The sequence below is a fragment of the Boleophthalmus pectinirostris genome, unplaced genomic scaffold (assembly GCF_026225935.1).
Source record: "Boleophthalmus pectinirostris isolate CB_2022bp ecotype Guang Dong unplaced genomic scaffold, ASM2622593v1 HiC_scaffold_22, whole genome shotgun sequence".
NCBI lineage: Eukaryota > Metazoa > Chordata > Actinopteri > Gobiiformes > Gobiidae > Boleophthalmus > Boleophthalmus pectinirostris.
Window position 1 is genome coordinate 21,983,295 of NW_026571190.1, and position 24,624 is coordinate 22,007,918.

Sequence of the window (24,624 nt, forward strand, 5' to 3'; positions counted from 1 at the left end):
TCTGATAGAGAGTTACATAAGAGCTGGTCCAGGAAGCCACAACAACCCAGACAGCAGGGCTATTTCTGCTCTGTGATAGCACCAGAATGTGTTTCTGAGTACACAACCGAAACTTTGACGACTGGGCACTTCTGACTTTTATTTTCCCAGTAGATATATTAGTAGATAGGACATAAATGATTTGTACTCTAGAGTGATGTTTATCTCCCTTTCCCCATTTTAAATGACTATGTCATAAAATGGACTTCAGAAGTGCACTGTATTTGGATCAGCAACTGACACTTTCTCCTTGCACAGCAGGAGTGGAGTTCATTGTGCCACAGGCTGGTTTTTACTGTAAGCTCTGTAGTCTGTTCTACACCAGTGAGGAGACGGCGAAAGCAGCACACTGTCGCAGTGTGGTGCATTACAGAAACCTCCAGGTTTGTCCCAAAACACTCACGTTTCAACAGCACTATAATCAATGTACAACAGTGAGTTACTGAAAAGCACTGAGTTACTGTAAAGGCCTCCTGGTGGCCCCCACTAAACTTTGTCTCATCATCATTAGACACATAAACATTTATTACACAGGGTGGTAACAAAATAAGATAAAAATTACATACTATAATAATACTGTTACGTACATACAAATTAAAAATGTACACATGCCTCCCCACCCTGGTGGTGTACTCCAGTGAGGAGCAGCTGTGTTAGGTTTCTGATTATTGACCAGTCAGCACCACTGCGGCTTGCGTTTCTCTCATCCTTGGCAGCACAGCTGACAGCCGCAGTCCTACAGTTCTGCATTTGATGGATTACATTCCAGGAACAAAGTTTTGAACACTTGTGCCATCTATCAAACAAGTGTGTCTTGTACTTGATTCTATTACCATGATAACTGGAGACATTTTGTACAGTGTAAATAATTTATCAAATATATAACTTCTTATCAGATGCATCATTCTCCTTTACAGAAATACCTGTCACACCTGGCAGAAGAGAGTCTTTTAGGTCAGTTTAGTGGCACTTCTCTCACACAGTGAAACCAGCAGGAAGCACATATCTTCTATTGAAGACAGTCTGTACACCGTGTACAGTGACAGAGCGAAGATGGATATTGTTGAAATGTGCCATGGAAGCTGCGACTAATGGATTTCAGCGCTGACTTGAGAGTTGGAATGAAATGGACACTGCTTTGCAGAGCTGACTGTGTCTGCTATTTTGTAAATAACCCACAATTGGTGAAATTAAGGCTGTAGCAGTAATGTGTGAATTTAATGTGATTAATTTGCTCCTTTATTTAAAGTTAAATGGTCCTACATTATGCTAGACTGTACAACTTTTAACAAGTAAATTTTTATAATGCAATTTCTCAATATAAAATTTTAGATTCTTTTATTTTAAAGGACTGAATCACGTTTAGGCAAGATTTTGTCTTTTGACGAGCACACATTTGTTTTTGCTTGTTTTCCATATACAATAGGCCAGAAAACAAACTTGAAACACCAATGCTAAGTTGCCTTAGCTTTCAAGCCTGAATAATGCACATTAGCATTTCCCCTTGTAAAGAGAATGTCAAAAATAATGACATTATATGATTATTAGTATTTAACACATTCAGCCTTTAAAACTTGAATGAGTTGTATCATGGTCTAATAATGTTCTTCTCAGTTCAATAACTGAGGCCAGTTTCTCAGGTTTGTGACATGTTGTGTTTTAATGCCAGGATATGACAGGGATTAATGTATGGGTATTTTTCAGTTTCAGTAAGATGGTTGTGCAATTTGTTTTTTATTTTGATTTGTTGTGAATTAAATTAAGCTCAGTGTCAAATACAGTCAAATGCCTTAAACCTTCAAAACTGGACCATGTGTGCCAACTAGACTGTAAACTGTGAATCTAATAAACCAAAGAAAAGAGTGATATTCTGTAACAAACTTTTAATATATTTTGAATAAATATCATTTAAAGATATATGCATAATGTTGTTGTATTTTTGTATTACAACTTTTATATAGGTATTTATTGTGAGCATAAGTAAAATAGCATTTTAATAATCTTATTTCTCAACCAGCAGTAATTTTTTACACCCTAGATATGAAAAGGAAATTATACGACATAGCATTTATAATAGTGTTTGGGTTTATTCGTTTGAACATTATCATGAATTTTATATTAATATAGATCTGCAGTGTCGTTATATGTCATATGGAACCCACATGCTAAAATTATTTACAGATAAAAAGAAGCAGCAACCTAAACCTTGTGTTTGGGACCAGTTCGTTGTCATCATAGAAATCCTATTTAATTAACCAAATTTCTGTCTAGTTAATTATAATTATGTGTGTCACCGACAGGGGGTAGTATTTCCATGAACTTTACATAGCATTACGTCACAGAACTTGCCAGAAGAAAATAAAATCCCGTAGTGATTTTCTATTGGCTGTTTTCTTTAAACCCCCTTTGCTCTTTAGCCAATCGTAAAAGAGAAACACGGAGGCACGGGCTCTTGTTACTGGGTAGATACAACAAAAACAACGTCATATCAGAGTTTTGAAGCTCGGAGACACGGTAAGTTTTTGATTCTTTATTCTCAACGGTTTAATTTGACTTAATTGAGACTGTAATGTGTGCATTGTGTTTCCACATTTTAACTGCAGCAATTATTTACGTGTAATGATCGTCATTGCTATGTTAAGAGAGTCGTATATCGACGAAACGTTGTACAATTGAATGTACATTTTCACATCGTAAGTCTGCAGTGAATATATCATACGTATATGTCATAATTAGCGTAGATCATGTAATTTGTCTATTAATTTTGGAAGAACTCTGCAGCTGAGATAACATTTCTTCCTTTGACGCAGCTCTTTGCATCCCTCTTGGCTAACGCACTAGCTTTTGTTTATCAACACAACTGGGTTGAATGAGGAAGAGATGGGGCATCATTCAGTGATCTTTAGGGCTTGTCTGGGCATGGTTTTAACCTGCGTTGCAATAAACGTTTTTATTTTTACAGTTTCAGTTTGGAAGTTTGCTTTTACTCCTCTATTTGCACGTATATTGTTGTGATCATGGCAGCTGATTGTCAGGCCTGGCTCAACGCAAACCCCGTGGGTGAGTATCTGTTGCTGTTACTGAAATATAACCTATTAACAGTGCATTCCAGTTGTACTTTTTATACGGAAGTGGGTGTTTTTTGTTTGTTTTTTTGTTTGTTTTTGTCATGTATCATTTGGGTTATGTGTTCTGACTTCTGAGCACCATTGTACTGTACTTCACAGAAGTACAACCTATTGAACATAAGACAAAATTTTTTGTCATCTTCAGAAGCTGATGACCTGAGCGACTCTTTTGTCTCTGGAGATGAGGACAATGGGGGAGTCTCCAACAAAAACCTTAATGTTGAGGTCAATGGCAACTGGATTTCCTCTTCAAGCAACAGCATCCATGAGGCCCGTCTCAAGGCCAAAGCTAAGAGGAAGCTGAGGAAGAACTCCTCCCGGGACTCTGGCCGAGGAGACTCCCTCAGTGATACTGGGGACATCATCAGAGGAACTAACACTGTCCCCACAAGTCCTAAAACAAACTTTTGGACAGAAAGTCCAGACTGGGCAAGGGCAGAGGACTACCAAAGAAAGGTATGTGCATTGTTTGAACTTTGATCTGATTACTCCTTTCATCTTTTAAAAATGGCTTTCACAAAATTTAAGCTTTTAACAAAAGTTAGGCTGTTAATAAATTGTATATTATTATACATTTTGTGACTTACAAACACCATGTGTGGCAGATGAAGAGTAGCAACCCTCCTTTTGTCTGTTTAGTGGTTACATAAATTGTACCACTTCAATGGAACTGTGTTGTTTTACCTGACCATTTTATATTTCAGTATTAAGAGTTCATACTTCCCAGCTCTACAAAGGCCAATGCACATCTTTTCAAATGAAATCCAATTTTGACTCTCTTATGGATGAAAAAGATGGAATGTCTTCTGATGGTTTTAAGGAATATCCCACAAGCTGCTTTGGGCCTGTGCTACTTAAAGCTCCTAAAGATCTGTTGATGTGCTTGTCAGACATAACAGCTGTTTGTTTGTGTAATATGTGCAAAGAAGATTAGCATGTGTCTGCTGAACACTAAATTTAACAGTTTCACAGGATTAGCGGATAGTTTTGACTTACAGCTTCATTAGAGGGAAATGTATTATTATTATTATTTTTAAACCAGATGAGATCACTTTTAATAGTGTAAACATTGCAAAGGCAAGTATCAGTTATTGTTGCTGTACCTTGTGCACAGGTGGAGCAGGTGGCAAAGGAGTATGGGGCAGATCAGGAGAGGTGTATGAGCCCTTTGTAGTGGACGAGAAGGACCCCAATTATGATGAAGCTCAGGTAAATGTCTTATGAGGATGTCATTGTCAAGTTCTCTTCAAAGTGTCTTTATTTAGCACATTTGGACCACTACCCGGAGTAAATGAAAAAATTAAAAGAACAATCTTTATACAATTACTAAATATTTTCTGACCAAGTTTTTCAAATGGTTTAATTGATCAAATAGATTCAAAATGTGGTACAAATTTGGTCTACTGTGTTTACAGGAAAACTGTGTGTATGAGACTGTGGTACCTCCGCTGGATGAAAGGGACTTTGAGAAGACACTTACACCCATAGTACAAGAGTACTTTGAACACGGAGACACAAATGAAGTAATTGTACGTACTATGTTGGGGGTAAAACACTGGCACAGCATTTGTGCTTCCCAAACTAACACGAGAGCTGTGTGTTTCAGGAGATGCTAGCTGACCTGAACCTTGGGCCCATGCGCAGTGAGGTGCCTCCCTTGACTGTGGCACTGGCCCTCGAGGCTAAAGCCAGTCACCGAGAGCTAGCGTCCCGTCTGCTGGCCGAACTGTGCGGGCCGGTGCTCACTCACAGTGACATGGAGTGGTCCTTTGACAGACTGCTGCAGGAGCTCCCCGACTTGGTCTTGGACACACCCGGCGCCCCTCAGGTGAGCTGAGCAAGCATTCACATCAATGTTTGTGAATATGATTAGAATTTGAATAATATCGCAGTTGTTGATATATTGTAATATGTAGAATATGGTTTATAATTTAAATTAAAAAATGTAAAAACAGCTGATTAAATAGTGGGAATAATGTGCTGTGTAACCTTTCAAACTAATTTATTAAGTGACATTTCTGCACTTATATTATTTTTCTGTAATATTTTTGTTAAACCTTAAAGTATTGGAACACAATCTCAAGGGTCTTTGTGTGAGAGAGGTTCAGTGTGGTGTGCATATGAGCCCTTTTTAGCCTGAACAGATACAGACTCTGGTCATTGTTCTGGCAAAGTGCAAACTCAGCACAGCTAGCCCCAAAGCTCACTACCTCATGTCAATATGGCTCCAGTCATTTCTGCCCTGCACACTCAGCTTTGTAATAGTAGCTTTAATAGTAGCTCAATCTGCAATATATTTTTCAATATTCCTTTCTTTTAATGGCCTTGTTTTCATTGCTGTTGGGATTCCCTAAACCACATAGCTGTTGTGAATATTCCAAATGTTAATCTCTAATAATTGTTATATTTTGATTGGTTTGTTTATTTTATGTTTCTTTGCAGTTGGTGGGCCAATTCATTGCACGTGCTGTCCATGACAAAATACTGTCAAGGAGCTACATTGATGGCTACAAAGGCAAAGTTGACTGTGAATACACAAGGTATACCAATTGTATGTGCAATGTGTGTTTGTTTATATGATTCCCAGAATACATCATAATGTTGTCAAAAGCAATTGTTTGTTGTATGTAAGTAAACATGAGATTGCGTGTCGCTAAGACAAGACTTCACTCTTCCTTCTGATGCGATCTCCAGAGCAGCGTTGGACAGAGCTGCTGTCCTTCTCAAGATGAGTAAAGGGGGTCTCCGACTTGACAGTCAGTGGGGGACTGGAGGGGGACAGAGGCCAGTCGTGCAGCTCATTCGAGAGGTGAAGAGCACTGTGGCTTGCAATGCCTTGATATTGTGTGTTCAGAAGTTATAAAAAAATGTAAATATTCCCTTCAGATGAACCTTCTTCTTAAAGAGTTCATTCTTTCTGGGGACCTGAAAGAGGCTGAGAGATGTCTGCGAGATCTGGAGGTTCCACATTTTCATCATGAGTTTGTTTATGAGGTAAAATATTTTTTCATCTTTCAAATTTACTATTTTTCCAGGATTTTATAACATATCTATGACATTAACAGGCAATTGTAATGGTGCTGGAATCAAAAGGAGAGAGGATTTTGGATATGGTCCTTAATTTGCTGAAGTCTCTCTGTGAATCTACCATAATTACTGTCGACCAACTTAGAAGGGTATGTTGCCCCTTAGTGTTCATATATGTTACTGCAGTGTGTTGACAAGTTGTCAACACACCTGTTTAACTGTTTTCCTTTTCACAGGGCTATGAAAGAGTTTACATGGACATAGCAGAAATAAACATAGATGCTCCTCGTGCTTACTTCATCCTGGAACAATTTGTTGATAAAAGCTTGAGTAAAGGGATTATTAATGTGAGACTACGAGATCTCTGTCCTTCTCGGTAAATTATTATTATTATGCAGCAAACAACAAATTTATTTTAAAATGGAAAAAAAGCCTGACTTTTAAAAACATTTCTTTCAGAGGCAGAAAAAGGTTCATCAGCGAGGGAGATGGTGGAGTTATTAAACTTGAAAGCTGCTAAAGTGTAATTTATTGTGCCAAGAGGATAAAGCTACTTTTCTACATCATGCATATTTTTGAAATGGTTTGGCACACATTTTCTCCCTGTTGTAAAAGAATGCATTACCAAATGAAGGTGTGGTATGAAGAAAAAAGCACTTTGATAGCAAAGTTGATAACCTGCTGTTTAATGCAAACATTTACATAAGCTAGCCCTTAAAGTGCCACTCCTCTCAGTGTCAGTCATTCCATGTTGTTACTTTCATACACAGTATTTTCTTGTTTCCACTGCCACCTTTGGTTTTCTAGTAAGCAGTGTTTGTACAGCCATGACAAGTTTGTGACAAGAGCTTTATAATAAAGGGTTATAACATAAGAACACAGAGGACATCCATTGTTTCCTATATACACAGTACTGTACAACTATAAATTCCTTGGACAATTACAGTGACTGACAAACATCAAGATGCCCACACAGTTGTCCAATCCTAGAATTCATACTTTTTGCAAAAAATGTGATTTCATTGTGTTATCACTAACTCTACTCCTTCAGTGCCACTTCCTGCTGTTTGATGGCCTCTTGAGCCTCGGTCTGCATTTTCTCCAATTTCTCCAGTGTCACAGACTTCAGAGGGAGTAGCTTTGGCTTACACAGCACCATTGTAGGGACGTCCTCCATGGAAAGCTGCCCTGCACAATTAAAAATGAAGGAATAGATTTAATAAATGTATAGTTTATTATGCTCTGTGAGATAAAGGATAGTCATTTAGAAGCTGTTTTAGTGATGCATAGACTAAAAGGACAGAAGGGTGGCTCCACTGACAATTCTGCACGCTTTTGCAAAATTCTCAATGCTCCACAAACAGACCATTGTCTTCAATGTCTCCAGACCTTGTTTAGGCAGCACTTCTCTGAATATAGACTTCACTTCTGGCATGTTGCACTTTGGGCACCCTGTTGAGACGGATAGAATTGTCAAGTTTTACAGAGCTTAGAGAAGTCATGTGTAATAAATCAGTTGGTATAACGCGTTATGCATATGTTGGATAGAACACCCCTCTGCAGGCACTATCGTTAAAACAGGCTATGTCCAGTACTATTTTCTCAACGCTATAATTATCATACCTAACAAACACATTTTTGGGATATCGAATGAAGTCAATCAATCTGTAAGTTATAGCTTTAATTTGATAATTTACCTTTCTAAAACTAACGAAGAATGTGTGCCTAACAAAAGGTAACATGCTAGCGCATTTCTTCTTAAATCTGCACATACGCACGTTCCAGTTGACTTATTTGCAGTAATTCTAGTGAGGTAAAACAATTTATCATGTGTATGAGTTAAATAAATGAATGCAAAACGTAAAATATTAATCCTACAGTACCTCAAACCTCTGCGAAGATTTGCTACAACAGTTGTCAAGACAACAGTTCCGGGAGAGTCACGTGATCAGGTTTTTTTATTTTATTTTGGTATGCTACGACATCTAGTGGTGTTTGTAAGTAACATCCCAGGGTCCATACAATTAATTTGACAAAAAATATAATTTCATGAAGTGTTTACGACATCTTTTTCCATGTGACCTTTTTGTATTTGTGCTTATGTGTTTGTAATTTTGTCATATCCTCAATTTTGTCATATTATGTGGGAAAAATGCAATCAGAATAATGTAAAAGGAAATGAAGCATAGCAATATTGCGGTTGTATATATTCATACGGATTGTCTGGTTTATTTGGCTGTGTACTATATAATGTATGCATTACAGTGTTAAATTAAAGTTTGTGACAGTTTCTGAGTATGGTCGTAGCCAAGGACATTCAGTGTCTTTTCTCTATGGCTAAGCAGGAAAAGAATGTGTTTAGAATTAGATCCTGAAAAATTGGCTATATATTTATATTAACTGTTCAGGATTTTGACCAAAGGAATGGGCCTCGTAGTCTCGCGATATCAGCGCTGAGGCGTGTGAATGACGCAGTTTGGTGACAGGGGCGGGAGGGAGCGGAGCAGAGCAGGGAAAGAGGAGGAAGCAGCAAGGATGGCGGAGTCACACCTCTGAAGGTAAAAACACTTATATTATCACAACAACAGCGGGCCTACTCACTCTAACTACATTGATTTGCATTCTTTGAGAGATAGCGACGCTGTCAGTGTGTTATTATTAAGGGTATAGCCTCAAAGTGTCAATTTTCGGTGGAGAGAACGAACGCACTCTTTTGTTCAGCTTCGGAATGGCCGCTGTTTTTCAATGTGTTTTATTTTTTCGTCTTACATCCAACACAAGAACATAAGTTAATTTTACATTTGTAATGTGTCAAATATTTGCTCGATGAGATCCTGACAGCAAGTGGTTCTTCGCCAGCGACAGGCGCCTATGAGCGCTCAGCTGACCGCAGCAGCGATCTCCTCTCTCGGTCAAACTCACGGAGGACGGCTCGGTGTGAAGTCGCTTTCATCGGGCCTTTGCCTACACTTTAGAAAGTTTTCTAACTCTAAACGCAACAGTATACAAAATCATGCATATGCACACATTGACACTGTTTCCTATGTGTTATTTTTTGGTTGGAGTCCTGTCTCACGTTTGACTCGCAGGAGCATTTGCTAAGACAGTTAGCTGCATTAGCCGTAGACCTATACATGTCTATGGCGTTGGCTCTGCTAGCATTAGCTTTTAGCTCTGAGCAGCTTGGCATTACTGACGTTTGCTGTGCTGTTGACGTTTAGCTGAGCTCCCACTATTTCCTGCCTTGTTGTCAGTACTGAGGCAGGCTTGGCTTGTGTGGTTTGACAAAAATGTTCTAACTTACACCAGTCCTCACATCTGGGATACTTTCAGGTTTGATTTCCCAACTTTTATACATTTGTATACAGTGTTGGGAACGGAAACAAGAAATGCTTGATTTGATTGGAGTTGCACTGCATGTAAAATATAGTATATAGTGAGTAGTATATAGTCCCCTTGCGTGTGTGCAAGCGGAAGATGTTGTGTTTACTCATTTCGACCATACCCATTCACTGTATCATGCCAGTTACAGGACATTTGCCACACAAAAGTTTGGGATATCTACTTTTTCTGTTCATTGCATTGATGGTTACTCGTCCCATTTCTGATGAGCGTTGGCCACTGGCATGTTATGACTTGTACCTCTGCTCTTGTGGTAGTCCCAACAATGACATGATCATATGGTGGTCATATTATGTAACAGTAAATCAAATAATCTCCAGGACAGGAAAGTATTGACTTTCCTGACCTGTACTGTTTCATCAGTAATCTGTTTCCAAGGATTTGTCTCTAGCTCATGTAGCCTCCAAGCTAGCAGCGTCCTGCCATCTCAGCCCTGTTGTTTTCTGCTTAATCCACAGTTATTATTGACTGTGAGAATCTCTTTAGTCAATATAAAATGCACTGATTTAAAATGGTTGTTTTGGTACATGATATTAAACAGAAACAGCTGACAAATAAGATATTTTGTGTTTACTTTGCTTTATTATCAGTATTGTGTATGATCTGATTAGCCACCATTAATGCATTTCTGTAAGAGGCATTCTGATTGGAAAACAAATGCAGGAAACAGTTTGTCTTGGGCCAAAGCAGCACACTATCAGATGAACCCTGGATTATCTTAATGTAACTTCATTAGACATTTGTGGGAAATAAGTGGCTCTTGGTTTGAGTCGACTCCTGCAATTGACTCGAGAGTTGTGTCATGTTATCACAAAAACACAAAGAGCTTTGGTCTGGCCTGTACATGGTAAGGTGAAGTGAATTAGAAAGTTATAGTATAAGATAACTGCTGCCTTTCTTGTGTCAAATGAGGGAAAGATGAAATTTCTGTAGCTGTTCATGCTCAGGCCGGTGCCCGGCTGGGACACACACAGTGCAACCGTAAAAGGAAGTTAGTCGCACAGTTTAGTTTATGTGGCCCCTGTGGTTTGACTGGCCTGGCTCTTCTCATTTCTGTTAATAAATATCTTCACCTAGGCCTGCATCTGGGGAAGGCGGTGAGGGAAACACTTTGTTATTTGCAAAAGTGTGGTGCCTTTAAATGGAAGGGGGGTTGCTATTGACCCAGAGCGTCTCTTCCAAAGGTCACATGACCTGGTGCTGTTGGGCTTTGAAGGCCACCTCTGCAGATTCCTCGCAGCACTCCTAACCTTTCTCTGCGCTCTGATCCTGGGCCAGACAGAGCAGCCGCATGTGAAGGTGCGGCTGTTGGCTCCCAGTAACGTCAACACCATAGCCCCATGTTTGTTTAGTTGAGTGAGTTAGTGTTAGTTTGACTTGATATTCTTTTTATGTGTCTGTGTTTTAACACAAATCACACTTGCAGTTATGAGACATTTTTGTCTTGATGAACTCAGAACAATCGTTCCATACTCATGTAGCATTAAGTGCAGGTATTATCATGTATTATCAGGTTTTGCAACAGCCCTGTCAAAGGTTATTTGGTTGTTTAATAACTATTGGAGCTGGCTGAAGTCCTATTTACATTAAATGCTCACACTTAAAAAACTGAATAACAACATTAATTTCAGCACAGCTTAGTTCATGATATTCACTATATACCACAAAACAATTTAATCGTCATCTTGAGTGAATGAACACATCAATACTGTAGTGAAATTCAGAATATAATTTTTTTTTTTTTTTTTTTTTCCAACAGCAGTTCTATAAAGGATTAAAAAGCCCCTTTGCAACCTGAAAGAATTCCTCTCACAGGTCCTGGATTGTGAAGCATGTGGCCCATGGATGCCACAGTCCTGCCACTTCAAAGGATTTTTTCTTCCATGGCATTTTAGCAAAGTCTCAAAAGTGTCTAAAAAGGCATTGCCTCGAAGGATAAACTCAATCGTGTGCCCTGCACCAGGATGGTGTCTCCCACTAGTGTCTGTTTTGTCCCGAATAAGTGACGGGACAGAGACCCCATGAGCAGCTCTGTGGGACACCCCACATCGTCGACATGAGTAGTACTTTAGGCAAAGAAAAAGAATCTAAAGAGAAGGACCCTAAAGGTCCTGGAAAGGACAGAGAGAAGGAGGGCAAGGCTCTGGCCGCATTAGTGAAAGACGGAGGCAAAGAATCCAAGACCAAAGGGAAAGATGGCAGAGAAGGAAAGAAGGACACCAGCAGTGCGCCACCGGGTGTGGCTTTTTCTGTCGACAACACCATTAAACGGCCCAACCCGGCTCCAGGAACGCGAAAAAAGTCCAGCAACGCTGAGGTGATCAAAGAACTCAACAAGTGCAGAGAGGAGAACTCCATGAGGCTGGACTTGTCCAAACGCTCCATCCACATGCTGCCCACCTCCATCAAAGAGCTGACTCAGCTGGCCGAGCTCTACCTCTACAGCAACAAGCTGCAGAGTCTCCCGGCCGAGGTGGGCTGCCTGTCCGGCCTGGTCACTCTGGCCCTGAGTGAGAACTCTCTGACCAGCCTGCCTGAGTCCCTGGACTCCCTGAAGAAGCTGCGCATGCTGGACCTGCGCCACAACAAGCTGCGGGAAATCCCCGCCGTGGTCTACCGCCTCAGCTCCCTCACCACGCTTTACCTGCGCTTCAACCGCATCACCACCGTCGAGAAAGACATCCGTAACTTGTCCAAGCTCACCATGCTCAGCATCCGCGAGAACAAAATCAAGCAGCTGCCAGCTGAGATAGGTGAGACTCTTTGATTTCATTACTGTGGCATATTATCAGATCCTGTTGTGTGTAATGAACACTACCTTTCTGTGTTATGTGACAGACCTTTGTTAACTGTTTGATGTAATGTACTGAGTCGTGCCTGTGTCCAGGGGAGCTGTGCAGCCTGATCACTCTGGACGTGGCCCATAATCAGCTGGAGCACCTCCCCAAAGAGATCGGGAACTGCACCCAAATCACCAACCTGGACCTGCAGCACAATGAACTGCTGGACCTACCTGAGACCATAGGTACCAAATACCAACAACAGCATTCATCTTTCTCTTTTTAGATCAAAGCTCAGTTCTCATTCAGGTTTTGTTTATGTTGCAGGAAATCTTGCGAGCCTAAATCGTTTAGGCCTGAGATATAATAGATTGTCCGCAATCCCGAGATCATTAGCCAGATGTCGAGAACTGGAGGAACTAAACCTGGAAAATAATAACATTTCAGTTTTGCCCGAGGTAAGCACACACAGGTGATTGCTTGGGTTTAAACATTAATAAATGCTTTGAGTGTGAGTGATAAAATATAAAGGTAGATGGAAGCATGTCCAAATGTTCTAAGTGTTTACCTCAACTTAGCCTGATTTATGCTCTGTAAGTAAATACTAATAATACATACATGTCCGCACTGTTTTTATGGTATGTTCATGTTTGTTACTGTGTGCTTGAAGGGGCTCTTGTCCAGCCTGGTGAATCTGACCAGTCTGACGCTAGCGAGGAACTGCTTCCAGTCCTATCCTGTGGGTGGGCCGTCCCAGTTCTCCACCATTTACTCTCTCAATATGGAGCACAACCGCATCAACAAGATCCCATTTGGCATCTTCTCCAGGGCTCGAGTGCTGAGCAAACTGAACATGAAGGTAAGGGCTTTTTCCAGCGATAACAAAAATAATAATGCATTGATTTATATTTAGCCTGTCAAACCATGACCCACTAGGCAAGGTGTGAAGTGTTATCCTTTATTATGACAATGAGGTGTGTGTGGTCCCTAGGACAACCAGCTAACGTCTCTGCCGCTGGACTTTGGCACATGGACGAGCATGGTGGAGCTTAACCTGGCCACTAATCAGCTGACCAAGATCCCGGAGGATGTGTGTGGGCTGGTGTCTCTGGAGGTGAGCAGACCCTCTCACATGTCGTGTGGGGCAGTACAGAGTGAATCAGCCAAAACTGTATCACTGGTGTCACAGCCCATCCTACCACTACTTCAGTTAATATTCTTTCCATATTTGGATTACCAGATTTTAAAGTTACTCATGGCTATTTTATATCTACATAGGTTTTAATACTGTCCAACAATCTCCTCAAGAAGCTACCACATGGTATTGGGAACCTGAGAAAGCTCCGGGAGCTTGACTTGGAGGAAAACAAGTTGGAGTCTTTGCCCAATGAAATTGCTTATCTCAAAGATTTACATGTGAGTTTTACTAAAATGTGGTGTGTAATAGTAAGTAAGAACCTTTTTATATGACCAATGGTCAATTTCTTTTCTAGAAATTGGTTTTGACCAATAACCAGCTGACCACATTACCCAGAGGCATTGGGCATCTTACCAACCTGACACACCTGGGCCTGGGGGAGAACTTGCTGCAGCACCTGCCTGAGGAGATTGGTGAGAGCTCCACACATATGTCCTCTACCTCTATGTCCATAGAAAAGGTAGCTCAGCCCCCTCCCTTTGGTAGTCTGGTTACTGCCCAGGCTAAGAGTTAAGCTAGAGATTAAAAGGGTGCAAAAGCAGCTAAAGGGGGTGTATTTATAGAGTATTCGCACTGGGTACAGTTTTCAATTATACTTGTGAGTTGTCACTTTGAGGGGGCCAAGTGAAGGTCTGCACCTTTGAACTCCTGAACCTTTTATAAACATAATAATAATAATGCATTGGATTTATATATAGCACTTTTCAAGACACCCAAAGCACTTGACAGTATATTATTCATTCACTCCACACTTTGTGGTGGTAAGATACTATTATTGCCGCAGCGGCATTTATTATTAATCTCCATGTTCCATCGCTTTGAAATTTGATGATTATAAAAAGTTCTGATAAATTTCTACATGACAACTTGAATCTATTACCTGGTGTGTATTTTCAGGAACACTGGAGAACCTGGAGGAGCTGTACCTAAACGATAACCCCAACCTGCACAGCCTACCGTTTGAGCTGGCCCTGTGCAGTAAACTGACCATCATGAGCATCGAGAACTGTCCGCTCAGCCACCTGCCACCGCAGATCGTCGCAGGAGGACCCTCCTTCATCATCCAGTTCCTCAAGATGCAGGGTCCATATCGTGCCATGGTTTGAACATATCTTTGTTTTGCTTTTCTGACCCAATATGCTCTGCGCTGCGGCCTGGCCGCCCCCAGTCCTGTATGATGCACTGTAAAGACAGAACAGGACCAGCAGGGGGCAGCTGATTTGGGCTGGAGAGGAGCAGCCAAAATGTGGAGACTTTGTGCTCCAGAGTCTATCATGGACCCGACTGGACCTCGGCCACGTCCCACTCATGTTGCATTCCGTATAAAGGAAACTATTTCCATTTCTTTGCCAAAACTGAAGATATATAAATTTCTATATATTGAGTTACTGTGAGCTGAGTGGCAAAAGTCTTTGTGACCATATAAAATGTGCTCCCATTGCCAATGTATTTACAGTACTTACAGCATCTATGACGAGAGCAAGGATACAACTGTATGCAGAGACAGACCAGTCTTTGAGCGTCACATTTCCTGCTGCTGCCATAACTGTAACTATACGACTGTCCTTGTGTTTCCTTTTATTTTGAAATGCCCTTTTTACATGTTGTCATGTTTCTCTATCGGGCTCTCTGTGTCTGGACCATAGAGAACAAAGGTCTAATGATACCAGTTCCTTTTTAGGTTTTGTACATTATTTTTACATTTTTTAAATAATGTGCCTATGTTTAGAGTGGACCTGTGGTTCATTTCGAAGCAAATTGTCCATACAAAAACAAATATATAAATTATTTCAGTATTTTTTTTTAATCCTGCTGTTTTTACTTGTATTTTTTCTGTCTCATTGATTTGTTCAATGATATCAGTTGTAAAATAGAATGATTGAATATCGTTTTTTGACAAATAGCAGCAGTAGTTGTTAAACATGCTCGCAATGTATACATATGAGAAATGCCAATCACACGTGCTTAAAAAAGCAGGATGGACTTTGTTGAAGATGGTGGTGTAATGACCCACTATCTCCACTGCTTTGTATGTGACAAAAAGGTATTGAAAAAGTCCAGCATATGCAGGTAATGGGATAAATTATGTTTTTTTATGTACCAATCTTGGTTGTTGCCTTGAGTGCAATTTTAGTTTGTTTACTTGTTTGATATTCTCTTCAGTGTTGGGCTGCACAGCTGTCATCCTTTTGGTCACTGATCCACATATCAAGCGTTTTAAGGGGTTCAGTCTCTGGACAATTGCTGAGTGTATCAAAGCTTCAAAAAGGTTTAATAATAAAACATTGGCAGGTAACTCCTTCTCCACACCTCGTTATTACTTTAAGGCTTTTTTTTTTTTTTTTTATACGGTAAAAGATTAATTTGAACAATTCTGTTATCCCACACTGTCCCAGCAATGCTGCTGCTCTTGTGCACTTTTGAAAACATTGGCATCTTCTCCATATTAAAATAGAGTGGCCTCACAAGATTTTTTTTAAACGGGGCATTTTTCATTTCAGTATTTGATTTAGAACTTTTTTCTTTTTTTGTGTAATTTTGTCAATGTATTGAGTTAGCAGGGTCAGGTGATGACAGTCTTAAAAGGGTTTGCTCTAACATAAAATAATTTTACTTTTTTTTTTGTAGCGCATATTTGATTTACATACCTGGCTTCTCTGTGTGCTGAATAGCCACTTACAATTCAAGCCATTGTTTAGTTTTGTTTTTTGTTTTTGAGGGAAAGTGTTCTTTTTCTTAATGCAAAATCACATTTTTCTCTTAGTATTATGTGAACAGGCTGTGCATTAACGAGCCAATCCAATGTTATTTTCCTGACCATATATTCTACTTCCTCAGTCTTGTGTTGAGAAGTGTGGCTCTCCTCTAGCAGTGGTGCGGTGGGCTTTGTTCCTTCAGGATGTTCTGATCTCTACCACACGGGGCGCCATCTTTTCCCATGCAGACCACCCCCACATCCTGATGCTGGACTGATCCTTTGACTCTAGTCCAGGTTTGCAGCAGCTCTGACCCAGATTAAATCAGACTTCATAACAAGGTGCACATATGAGCTCAACGCAGTCACAGTACAAGACTGTCAATACGATGTAAAAAGGGCTTTCTGTGTTCATGCTCAGCAAACTGGGGGCATTGCATTCCTCGTCTGTTTACTTTGTGTGGAAATGCCTTCAGTGACTTGACCTGAGTGAGATGTGCTTTAGTAGGGGCTCATCAGACATATCTGTATCATGTGTTGTGAATGACGGTAGTACTATACAGCACAGGTTTATGGGAGCATACCGTTGGGCTGAGCACTCATTTATCAGATCATGAATGTAGTTAAGTTTGCTTTGGGCTCCATGGAAATTGCCGCCAGCTGAAAATATTTTAATCTTATTGCAGTATGATTGGTGTTTATATAGTTTTGTTATTTCGGACCACAAAGAACACAGCTTATTTTGGCGTTTTGCCTTTGAAGTACATTGTCTCTTCATATGTACAGGCTCATGTTGAAAGCATTTAACTGGGTGAGCGGATAAAGTGGTTCACAGTGGACTTGAATCAGATGGTTATTTAGTGTTTCTGCAAAGTATCTCCCTTTTTGTACACAGAGAAAGGTGTCCATGCTTCTTCTACTTATCAACATTGACAAGCAGCCTTAATGCTCTTTTATGTGTTTTTTTGGCTATTCCTTGTGTCTATGGCCACTGACTGTACTTGATGACAAGCAATTGGTTGTAACAATGTAATTTTGGGTCGGATTTTCTTTTTGTCATTTTCCTTCTTCTCTGTATACAGTGATCTGATGTTTCAGTAGGCTCAGTATTAAAATCTGTAATGTGATTAGAGTTTTACAAAGAATACAGAGTGCAATGGAGGACGATGCCATTATGCTATCAAGTGCTCTCACTTGTCTTTGGCATTAAAGGGGAATTCCACTAAATCTGACTCCTATTGTTCTTCAGCACAGACAGGGCATTCACAGATATTACATTTGGAGATAAAAAAATTAAAAATAGAATATATTTTAAAAATGTGACCAAGACTTGGCAGGTCTATCAAACCCTGTATTTGGCTAACAATTTACAGAAAATAATTTAGTTTATGTGCAAATTGTTTTGTTCACACTGAGTAGGTTCCTTGCTTTTTTCTTTTTTTTTTTCATTCATTGAGACCAAAGCTTAAGACCTGATGCGTGATGCGAAAGGTCACTGTAATAAATAAAATGCGATATAAAACAATTATACAAGACATCTATTGTAGCGTGAGTAGTGTGGTCAGCAGCTGTGCCCTGTCTAACACTGACCCCACCTGGTGATTTAGTTTATTACACCTCTCTTTCGATTAGGCCTATATGTGGGGTATTTTGTCATGTTCAAGCATGTACCGAGCTTTCTGCATAGTTTAGAGAAAAAGTAATCAGAAAATAGAAGATAGGCCTAATTAAACATCTGCTGTGACCGGATTTATGTTGAACACAAGTGGCACCATGAATACAATTAAAAAGAATTAAAACTGTCCATAGTAATAGTCTTCAAAATAATGTGCATAGGCGATGTCATATTAATAATAATAATAATAATAATAATAATAATAATAATAATAATAATAATTTCTTTGTCTAAATTAACCCCCAATTTGGTTACTGTAATTTTGTTAATGTGGGAATAGGCCTAGAATTTAAGAACTTGTCTAGACATGTTACAAATATAAATATTCTTGAACCCAAGGGATCAATATGAACCCATTATTGTGAGACCATAGGCTATGTTTTATTTTTTTATTATTATTATTTATTTATTTATTTATTTATTTTATTTCTTCACTTTGCTTTCTTATTTGGATGTTGAACCTGGGCCTGCAGACTTTGTAATGTTTTTTCCTGTGTAGGTCTATACTAAAGCCTGAGTGTGGTGCGTGAAACTGGGACGAGACAAACGACAGGTGTCACTGTATCCATGCGCGTTGTGTGCGTCCTCACGCATCAATGAGCGCCACGTCGATCTAAAGGTGTTTACCTAAAACACTCTCTGAGCTTCTGTACGAGTGGTATTTTGCCAACCAGGAGGAACAGACAGGACAGGCCGGCTCCGTGTTCGGGCTGGCGCAGTGGGTAAAGAGAACAGAACTCATATTGGCTGTTACAACCACACGTGTAACAATGGTACAATTACATTAGCCTTGTATTATTATGTAGGTCTATTGCATTTGTGCCATACGACAGAAAAATGGACTACGGTCTCCTGGGCAACAGGTGAGTGCGTGTGACGTCAGCACATGGGTGAAAGTCCTGTTGACACTAAGGGCACCTAAAGGACACACAGACACTACAGGAGAGGCGTTGTTAGCTGTGTACCATACAGCATTTATAGTCCATGCATGTAATAGTCTACATAGGTCTACCAGGCCAGGAAAATTTAAGGCCATAATAAAACACCAGCCGGGCTCACCAATCATTTGGTCTATTTGTATTTCAGTAACAGAAAATAGAAAGTATCTTAACTTAACCATAAGGTTCCAAACAGTATAATATCCTCCAAGAATATTTTATTTGACTTGTAATGGTTTTCATAATTTGTTGAAAATGTCACCGCTTTCCTCCTCTGTTCACAAAAGTCTCAGGCATTTGTACTGGATCAGAGATTAGTCTACTTTGTCTTCTTGATTAATGCAAATCAATGCAGAAGAACAGTAGGCAACAGACACAGGATAGAAGCACTGCTGCACAAAAGCACTGTCAGAACTAGAGTACAGATTTCAATGATGCTGTTTTACAATATGACCACACAGGATGAGGATGAGGAGTAGAATGCGAGGAAGACTGTGCAGCAGAACTTTGTGTCCTCCCACACTTCCCCAGGAATTTCATCCTCCTCCTCCATCCTCCAAGGGCAGCCATCTTCCCAGAGACTGAATTCAAATGTGAAACCACAAAACCAAACACACTGTTTCTGAGATAGCTGTAACTGTGAATCAGAGGCAGCACTGCGCTCCAGCTCTGGGAAATGATGGCTCCCTTGATAGAACAACAAATATCTTTGATAAAATGAAGCCAAAGCCATCATCAGTGGCATTAAGGATGGGAGATTGATAACAGAAAAAGTTTCAAAGATAGTCCTCTGGACAGTGTTGTTGAAATTGAGACATTTTCACTTCCATCCCAAAGTAATTTTCATGCTGTACTGGTCTGAGAAGCTATTCATACTGGTCTAAGGGGTGTATTTATTTCTGCCCTATACCCTGGCACTTGACTTGTTTTGTTGGTCAGGGTTATTCTCCGTTTGAAACATTTTCTAACAGGGACTACTCATGGAATTACAGATTACACCAAGATGTAAGATAGACTTGAGGGTTTTATAATGTCGCATGATAACAATGTTTGCAAGTGGGCAGGAGTGGGGTAAGCTTTCACCTTCTAACCTCGAAATAGCTGGCTCAGGTTTTGCGCAATGTTCACCCCATTCCACATTTCAACTGCTTTGCTCCAGACACAGTCATGTGGCTTGTGGTAACAGGAAGGGCATCTGCCAGGTCATCTGTGAATGGTGAATTGCAGAGACCTCCATGAACAGTATTTGTTCAGATGATTTTAAATATTTAATCGCTTTAATCTTCTGAAGCTGAGCAACTATGAGTCATACAAAAACTGAGAACATTTAGGAATTGCACACATTAGGTGCACACATTAGGTGTGCACTTCACCTCGGACTATAGTCATCACATGGTTAACACTTTGCAGTTATTTTTCCATGGGGCATTTGCTCCAATGGATCTACATTGCATTATTCTGTAATAAGACAGTACATATTGCCTGAGCTCCCATTTATTTTAATTTTGATCAAAACTTATTAAGCTTGTCAAGTTTTGAGGCCTATATATGAGCAGATATTTGAAAGAATGGTTAAATATATATATTTTGGTGAGAGAAAGATAAGGTGCCATCAGTAGGCCTATAGGGAGTAAGAACAGACTTATGACAGATGCTTTTACAGCATGTCAGCGTAACATCTTTACACTATGCCATAAATGTGTTAGTTAGGTAAATATTTATCTTTTACAGCTGACATGTACCACCAGGTCAACCAAATAATTGAGTATGGACATCTTATATGTTTACACTTTGTTTATACAGTCCACTGTGTGCAAAGTAATAAAGATACTTTGTACAAAAGTAAATGAGCCTCCTCATTTAAACACTGTTTCCACAAGTAGACTATGACGCTCTGTGTAAACTGCTTCTTTCAGTAAGAAGAAAATGATCAAGGGCATACGCTGCTGTGAATGCTGTAATCTCTTACACAGACATCATAGCTGAAGGCAAACAAAAGTAAATGCCTAGTAAATGTGTGAAGTCAATACAAAATGCCAGATAAAATTGAAAAATCCAAGATGACAAAATTTGTTTCGACAGATGGTGCGAGTTAAGAATACAGGGCCAAAATCCAAGAGCATTCATAATTCTTCTCTCACGGAAAAATGGCCCTTCTACCCGCTGAGCTCAAAAAACAAAAAGAAAAGTGAAGAGTGAAGGTCCATAGCGGGTACGTTGAATGCTGTTATAATCTTATGTGGTTACTGTTACCAGCCATAGCTGGATTTCTAGGCTAGTGCCTGCGTAATGACCAATGGTTTGATGCGCTTTTGATAGCAATACCCGTCCCTTGTAATCTTAATAACATACTATATTAAGTTAATGTCAGTTATACAAATTATTTTGAAGCAAACATGATAGTGGTTTAGTGAAAGTGATCGTAAACCGCGACTTTCACCTGTGGAGAATGTGTATGTGATACGCTCCGTGCGTAAACGTGACCAACTGTTTCAGACTGTTATAAAAAACAGTTTATTCTACTTAAGCTGATGTCTAATGTCATATGCTCTCAGTCTTTGAGACACACGCTGCCTTTGCTCTCTACACTGTAGTTAGTAGGAGCCGGTGTGTGCGCGTTATAAAGTGAGGGAGTGGCGCTCTGGTTAACACTGAGGGAGAGACTCCTCGCGCAGACAGCAGCACGGCAGCGCCCAGGATAACACGATTAGCGCTCTATTAGTCTGCTGGTGAACACAACACACGGACCTGTGCGTGCGCCTGTGGACAGAGGCGACAGAGACTAAAGGAAAAGGCTCCATGGATTCTGTCCGTGTCATTCTGAACTGCGTAAAGAAGTTGCGCACCGGGCATTTTTGGTTATAATTCTTTGCAGCTCTGTGTATTTGGTAAGTTATTTACATATTTATCTTCAGCAGAGTATATAATTGTTCCTATAATACTTTGATTCGTTTAGCTAATTTTAGTTTCATTGTTGCCTTTTAATTCCAGATGATGCCACAGTCTCTTCACTGATACAATGAGATTATTCATTATGAAAGAGAAAAAGCTCGAGAGGAGTCGTTATTTTCCATTTCCGTGGTTTCGAAGCCCCACTGTGAGGCACTAGCTCTCTGCCCTGACCGGAGGGTTCTGTGTATCCTCGTGTGAACTCACATCTGTCTCCATGGGGTTTGACAATGACACCAACGGGACCATGTCCTGGGCGCCGTTCAGTGTGCAGACGTCCGTTCTGCTGACGGTCCTGGTGAGCTTCATGATCCTTCTGATAGTGTTTGGAAACGTGCTGGTGGTGATAGCAGTGTTCACAAGCAGAGCCCTCAGGGCTCCTCAGAACCTTTTCTTGGTGTCTCTGGCCTCTGCAGATATCTTAGTGGCCACGCTGGTCATGCCCTTCTCATTAGCCAATGAGCTGATGGGATATTGGTACTTTGGGGAGATCTGGTGTGAGATTTACCTTGCACTTGATGTTCTGTTCTGCACCGCCTCCATTGCCCACCTCTGTGCTATCAGCCTGGACCGCTACTGGTCCATCACGCAAGCCATTGAGTACAACCTAAAGAGGACCCCTCGCCGCATTAAGTGCATCATCTTCATTGTATGGGTGATTGCAGCTGTGATCTCATTCCCACCCCTGATCACCATGAAGAAGGAGAAGAACAAAGAGCACCCCGTGTGTACCATCAATGATGACGAGTGGTATGTCATCTCCTCCTGCATTGGCTCCTTTTTCTTGCCCTGCATCATTATGGTCCTGGTCTACATCCGAATCTACCAAATTGCCAAGAAGAGAACTCGGGCCCCCACTGGAGACAGAATACCAAAGGCAAATGCAGTGGACCACAAGCACAATGGTTTGGATGGAGGCAAAGAGGAGGACATCAAGCTGAACGGGGAACGGGACATTGAACTGAAAGAGCAAGGAGGAGAAGGCGATGGGGTCAAAGGTGAAGTCAATGGAGTGGACATTGAAGACTCGTCATCTTCTGATCATAAAGTGAACAACCCCTGCTCCATTAAAAAGAAGAGCCACAAAGGTAAAACCAAGCTGTGCCAAATCAAACCAGGAGACAATGAGGTGCCCAAACGTGTCCAGAGCACAAAGGGGAGCAGGTGGAAAGGCCGACAGAACCGTGAGAAGCGTTTCACTTTTGTCCTGGCAGTAGTGATAGGGGTTTTTGTCATCTGCTGGTTTCCGTTTTTCTTCACCTACATGCTCAAGACAATATGCGTATCTTGCTATGTGCCACTGACTCTGTTCAAATTCTTTTTTTGGTTTGGCTATTGCAATAGTGCACTCAATCCAATCATCTATACTATCTTCAACAATGACTTCAGGAGGGCCTTTAAAAAGATACTCTGTAAGAGAGACTCCAGAAGATATGCCTAAAAGCTTATTGGACTCTATTGGACTACATTATTGTATATAAAGTGTAAAGGAAACGCATGGACATTCACTTTTCACAAACCACTGCAGAAACACCACAGAGAATGTCTTTAATGCAAATACAATTTTTTTTTTATTTTTTTACAACTGAAAGTGTAAATATATGTATTGTAGGTTTATTTTTGTTGTCATTGATATAGTTCAGTGCCATATGAAGTGACAGTTGAATGTGGGTTTTGATGGTTTTGACTCTCCAAGCAAAGCAAGTTAAGTATAATATTAAGTATCTTTTATGCCAAACAAACATGACATAGTGATTGTAACCTTCACTTGGCCAGACATACATGCAGTGATAACCTTATAAATAGGGCTTTTGTGCCCCCAAAATTATAAGCTTTTTATTTCAAATGTGTGAGTCAAGCCATTATAACTCAAATACATAACTTCATAATAATCTAAGGCAGTGTTAACGGTTCATTTGCTGTTTTGTGTTACCAAACTATGTGTCGCACAGTAAAGAGTGGAGCCTGTCAAACCAGAACTCGATGGACTGGTCTCTCTGTTTCAATAATTTGTTTTGTTTTATTCCTGAATGAGAAAAGTGACATTATTAACGGGGTAGATATAGTATGGGATAGAGACGAAGTGGCCATTTTCCTTGTGGGGGCTGGAGTTTGCTGGTTCATCCCTTTTCATTTGTGCGAGGCTCTCTAAGGAAGCTAAATTAATCTTTCGGGAAATGACTGATTCGAAGGCTGTTACGTTTGTTTGCTGTTCAGTGCAGTGATTCTCGGCACGTTTACCAAAGTGTAAGGCTGTGAGAACGAGGGCCCGCGTGTGGGAGAGTGTGTGTGCATGTCAACTGCTCATGTAAATACACAGAGGAGAGATCCCACCGGACAATACAGGCCAGTAAACTCGGGACATTGCTCTGTAGCTACTGTACAAGATTAATTAAAGTCCAACATCATGTCTCAGATGAAGGTCTAGTATCAAAAATTATTAATAGTGTATTTATTGCAAAAATGTGTTGAGATAAAACAAAGATATATATACATGTCTAAAAATGGCAATGGACAATATAAAAATTGTGCATCACAATTTTCATGGCCAAAATAATTATGATTACATAATACTGCAGTAATTGTTCTAAAATTATTGCTTAAACTTGAAAATATACTCAAATGACTATATGGGTCAGTTAAAAAAGTTAAGACAATGATCTAGAAGAGAACATCATGCAGCAAGTATTAAGTAATTGATACTTGTCAAATAAAATTGCATTTTATATTTTAGATACATGGTTAAAATAGCATATTACCAGCTTTTAAAAAAATAATTTAGGGTTGTTTTCA

At 40.1% G+C, this 24,624-nt stretch overlaps 4 protein-coding genes across 4 annotated transcripts in view; all 4 read left to right on the forward strand.

Moving 5' to 3' along the window:
* Nucleotides 1-1,896, forward strand: part of rbm20 (RNA binding motif protein 20) — a 28,796-nt gene extending 26,900 nt beyond the window's left edge. The window contains exons 17-18 of the mRNA XM_055158459.1: nt 301-422; nt 957-1,896. Of these exons, the coding sequence (XP_055014434.1) occupies nt 301-422; nt 957-1,025 (191 nt within the window). The 3' untranslated portion in view covers nt 1,026-1,896. The remainder of the gene's footprint in view (nt 1-300; nt 423-956) is intronic.
* A 574-nt stretch (nt 1,897-2,470) lies between these two features.
* Nucleotides 2,471-7,073, forward strand: pdcd4b (programmed cell death 4b). Its single transcript, XM_020931421.2, is given in 13 exon segments — nt 2,471-2,553; nt 3,002-3,099; nt 3,313-3,564; nt 3,567-3,623; nt 4,282-4,376; nt 4,583-4,696; nt 4,774-4,995; nt 5,610-5,707; nt 5,862-5,976; nt 6,054-6,161; nt 6,233-6,343; nt 6,431-6,570; nt 6,654-7,073. Coding segments are annotated over 12 exon segments (1,416 nt in total). The 5' UTR covers nt 2,471-2,553; nt 3,002-3,056; the 3' UTR covers nt 6,715-7,073.
* A 1,606-nt stretch (nt 7,074-8,679) lies between these two features.
* shoc2 (SHOC2 leucine rich repeat scaffold protein) lies at nt 8,680-15,870 on the forward strand. The gene is made up of 9 exons (XM_020931340.2): nt 8,680-8,752; nt 11,356-12,349; nt 12,484-12,621; nt 12,704-12,834; nt 13,047-13,235; nt 13,368-13,490; nt 13,655-13,792; nt 13,870-13,987; nt 14,472-15,870. Exons 2-9 carry the CDS (start codon nt 11,653-11,655, stop codon nt 14,678-14,680), a joined length of 1,743 nt encoding a protein of 580 aa, XP_020786999.1. The 5' UTR covers nt 8,680-8,752; nt 11,356-11,652; the 3' UTR covers nt 14,681-15,870.
* A 145-nt stretch (nt 15,871-16,015) lies between these two features.
* On the forward strand, nt 16,016-23,810 carry adra2a (adrenoceptor alpha 2A). Its single transcript, XM_055157921.1, has 2 exons — nt 16,016-21,770; nt 21,874-23,810. The coding sequence occupies exon 2, from the start codon at nt 22,049-22,051 to the stop codon at nt 23,270-23,272; it is 1,224 nt and encodes a 407-aa protein (XP_055013896.1). The 5' UTR covers nt 16,016-21,770; nt 21,874-22,048; the 3' UTR covers nt 23,273-23,810.
* Nucleotides 23,811-24,624: the final 814 nt, after the last annotated feature.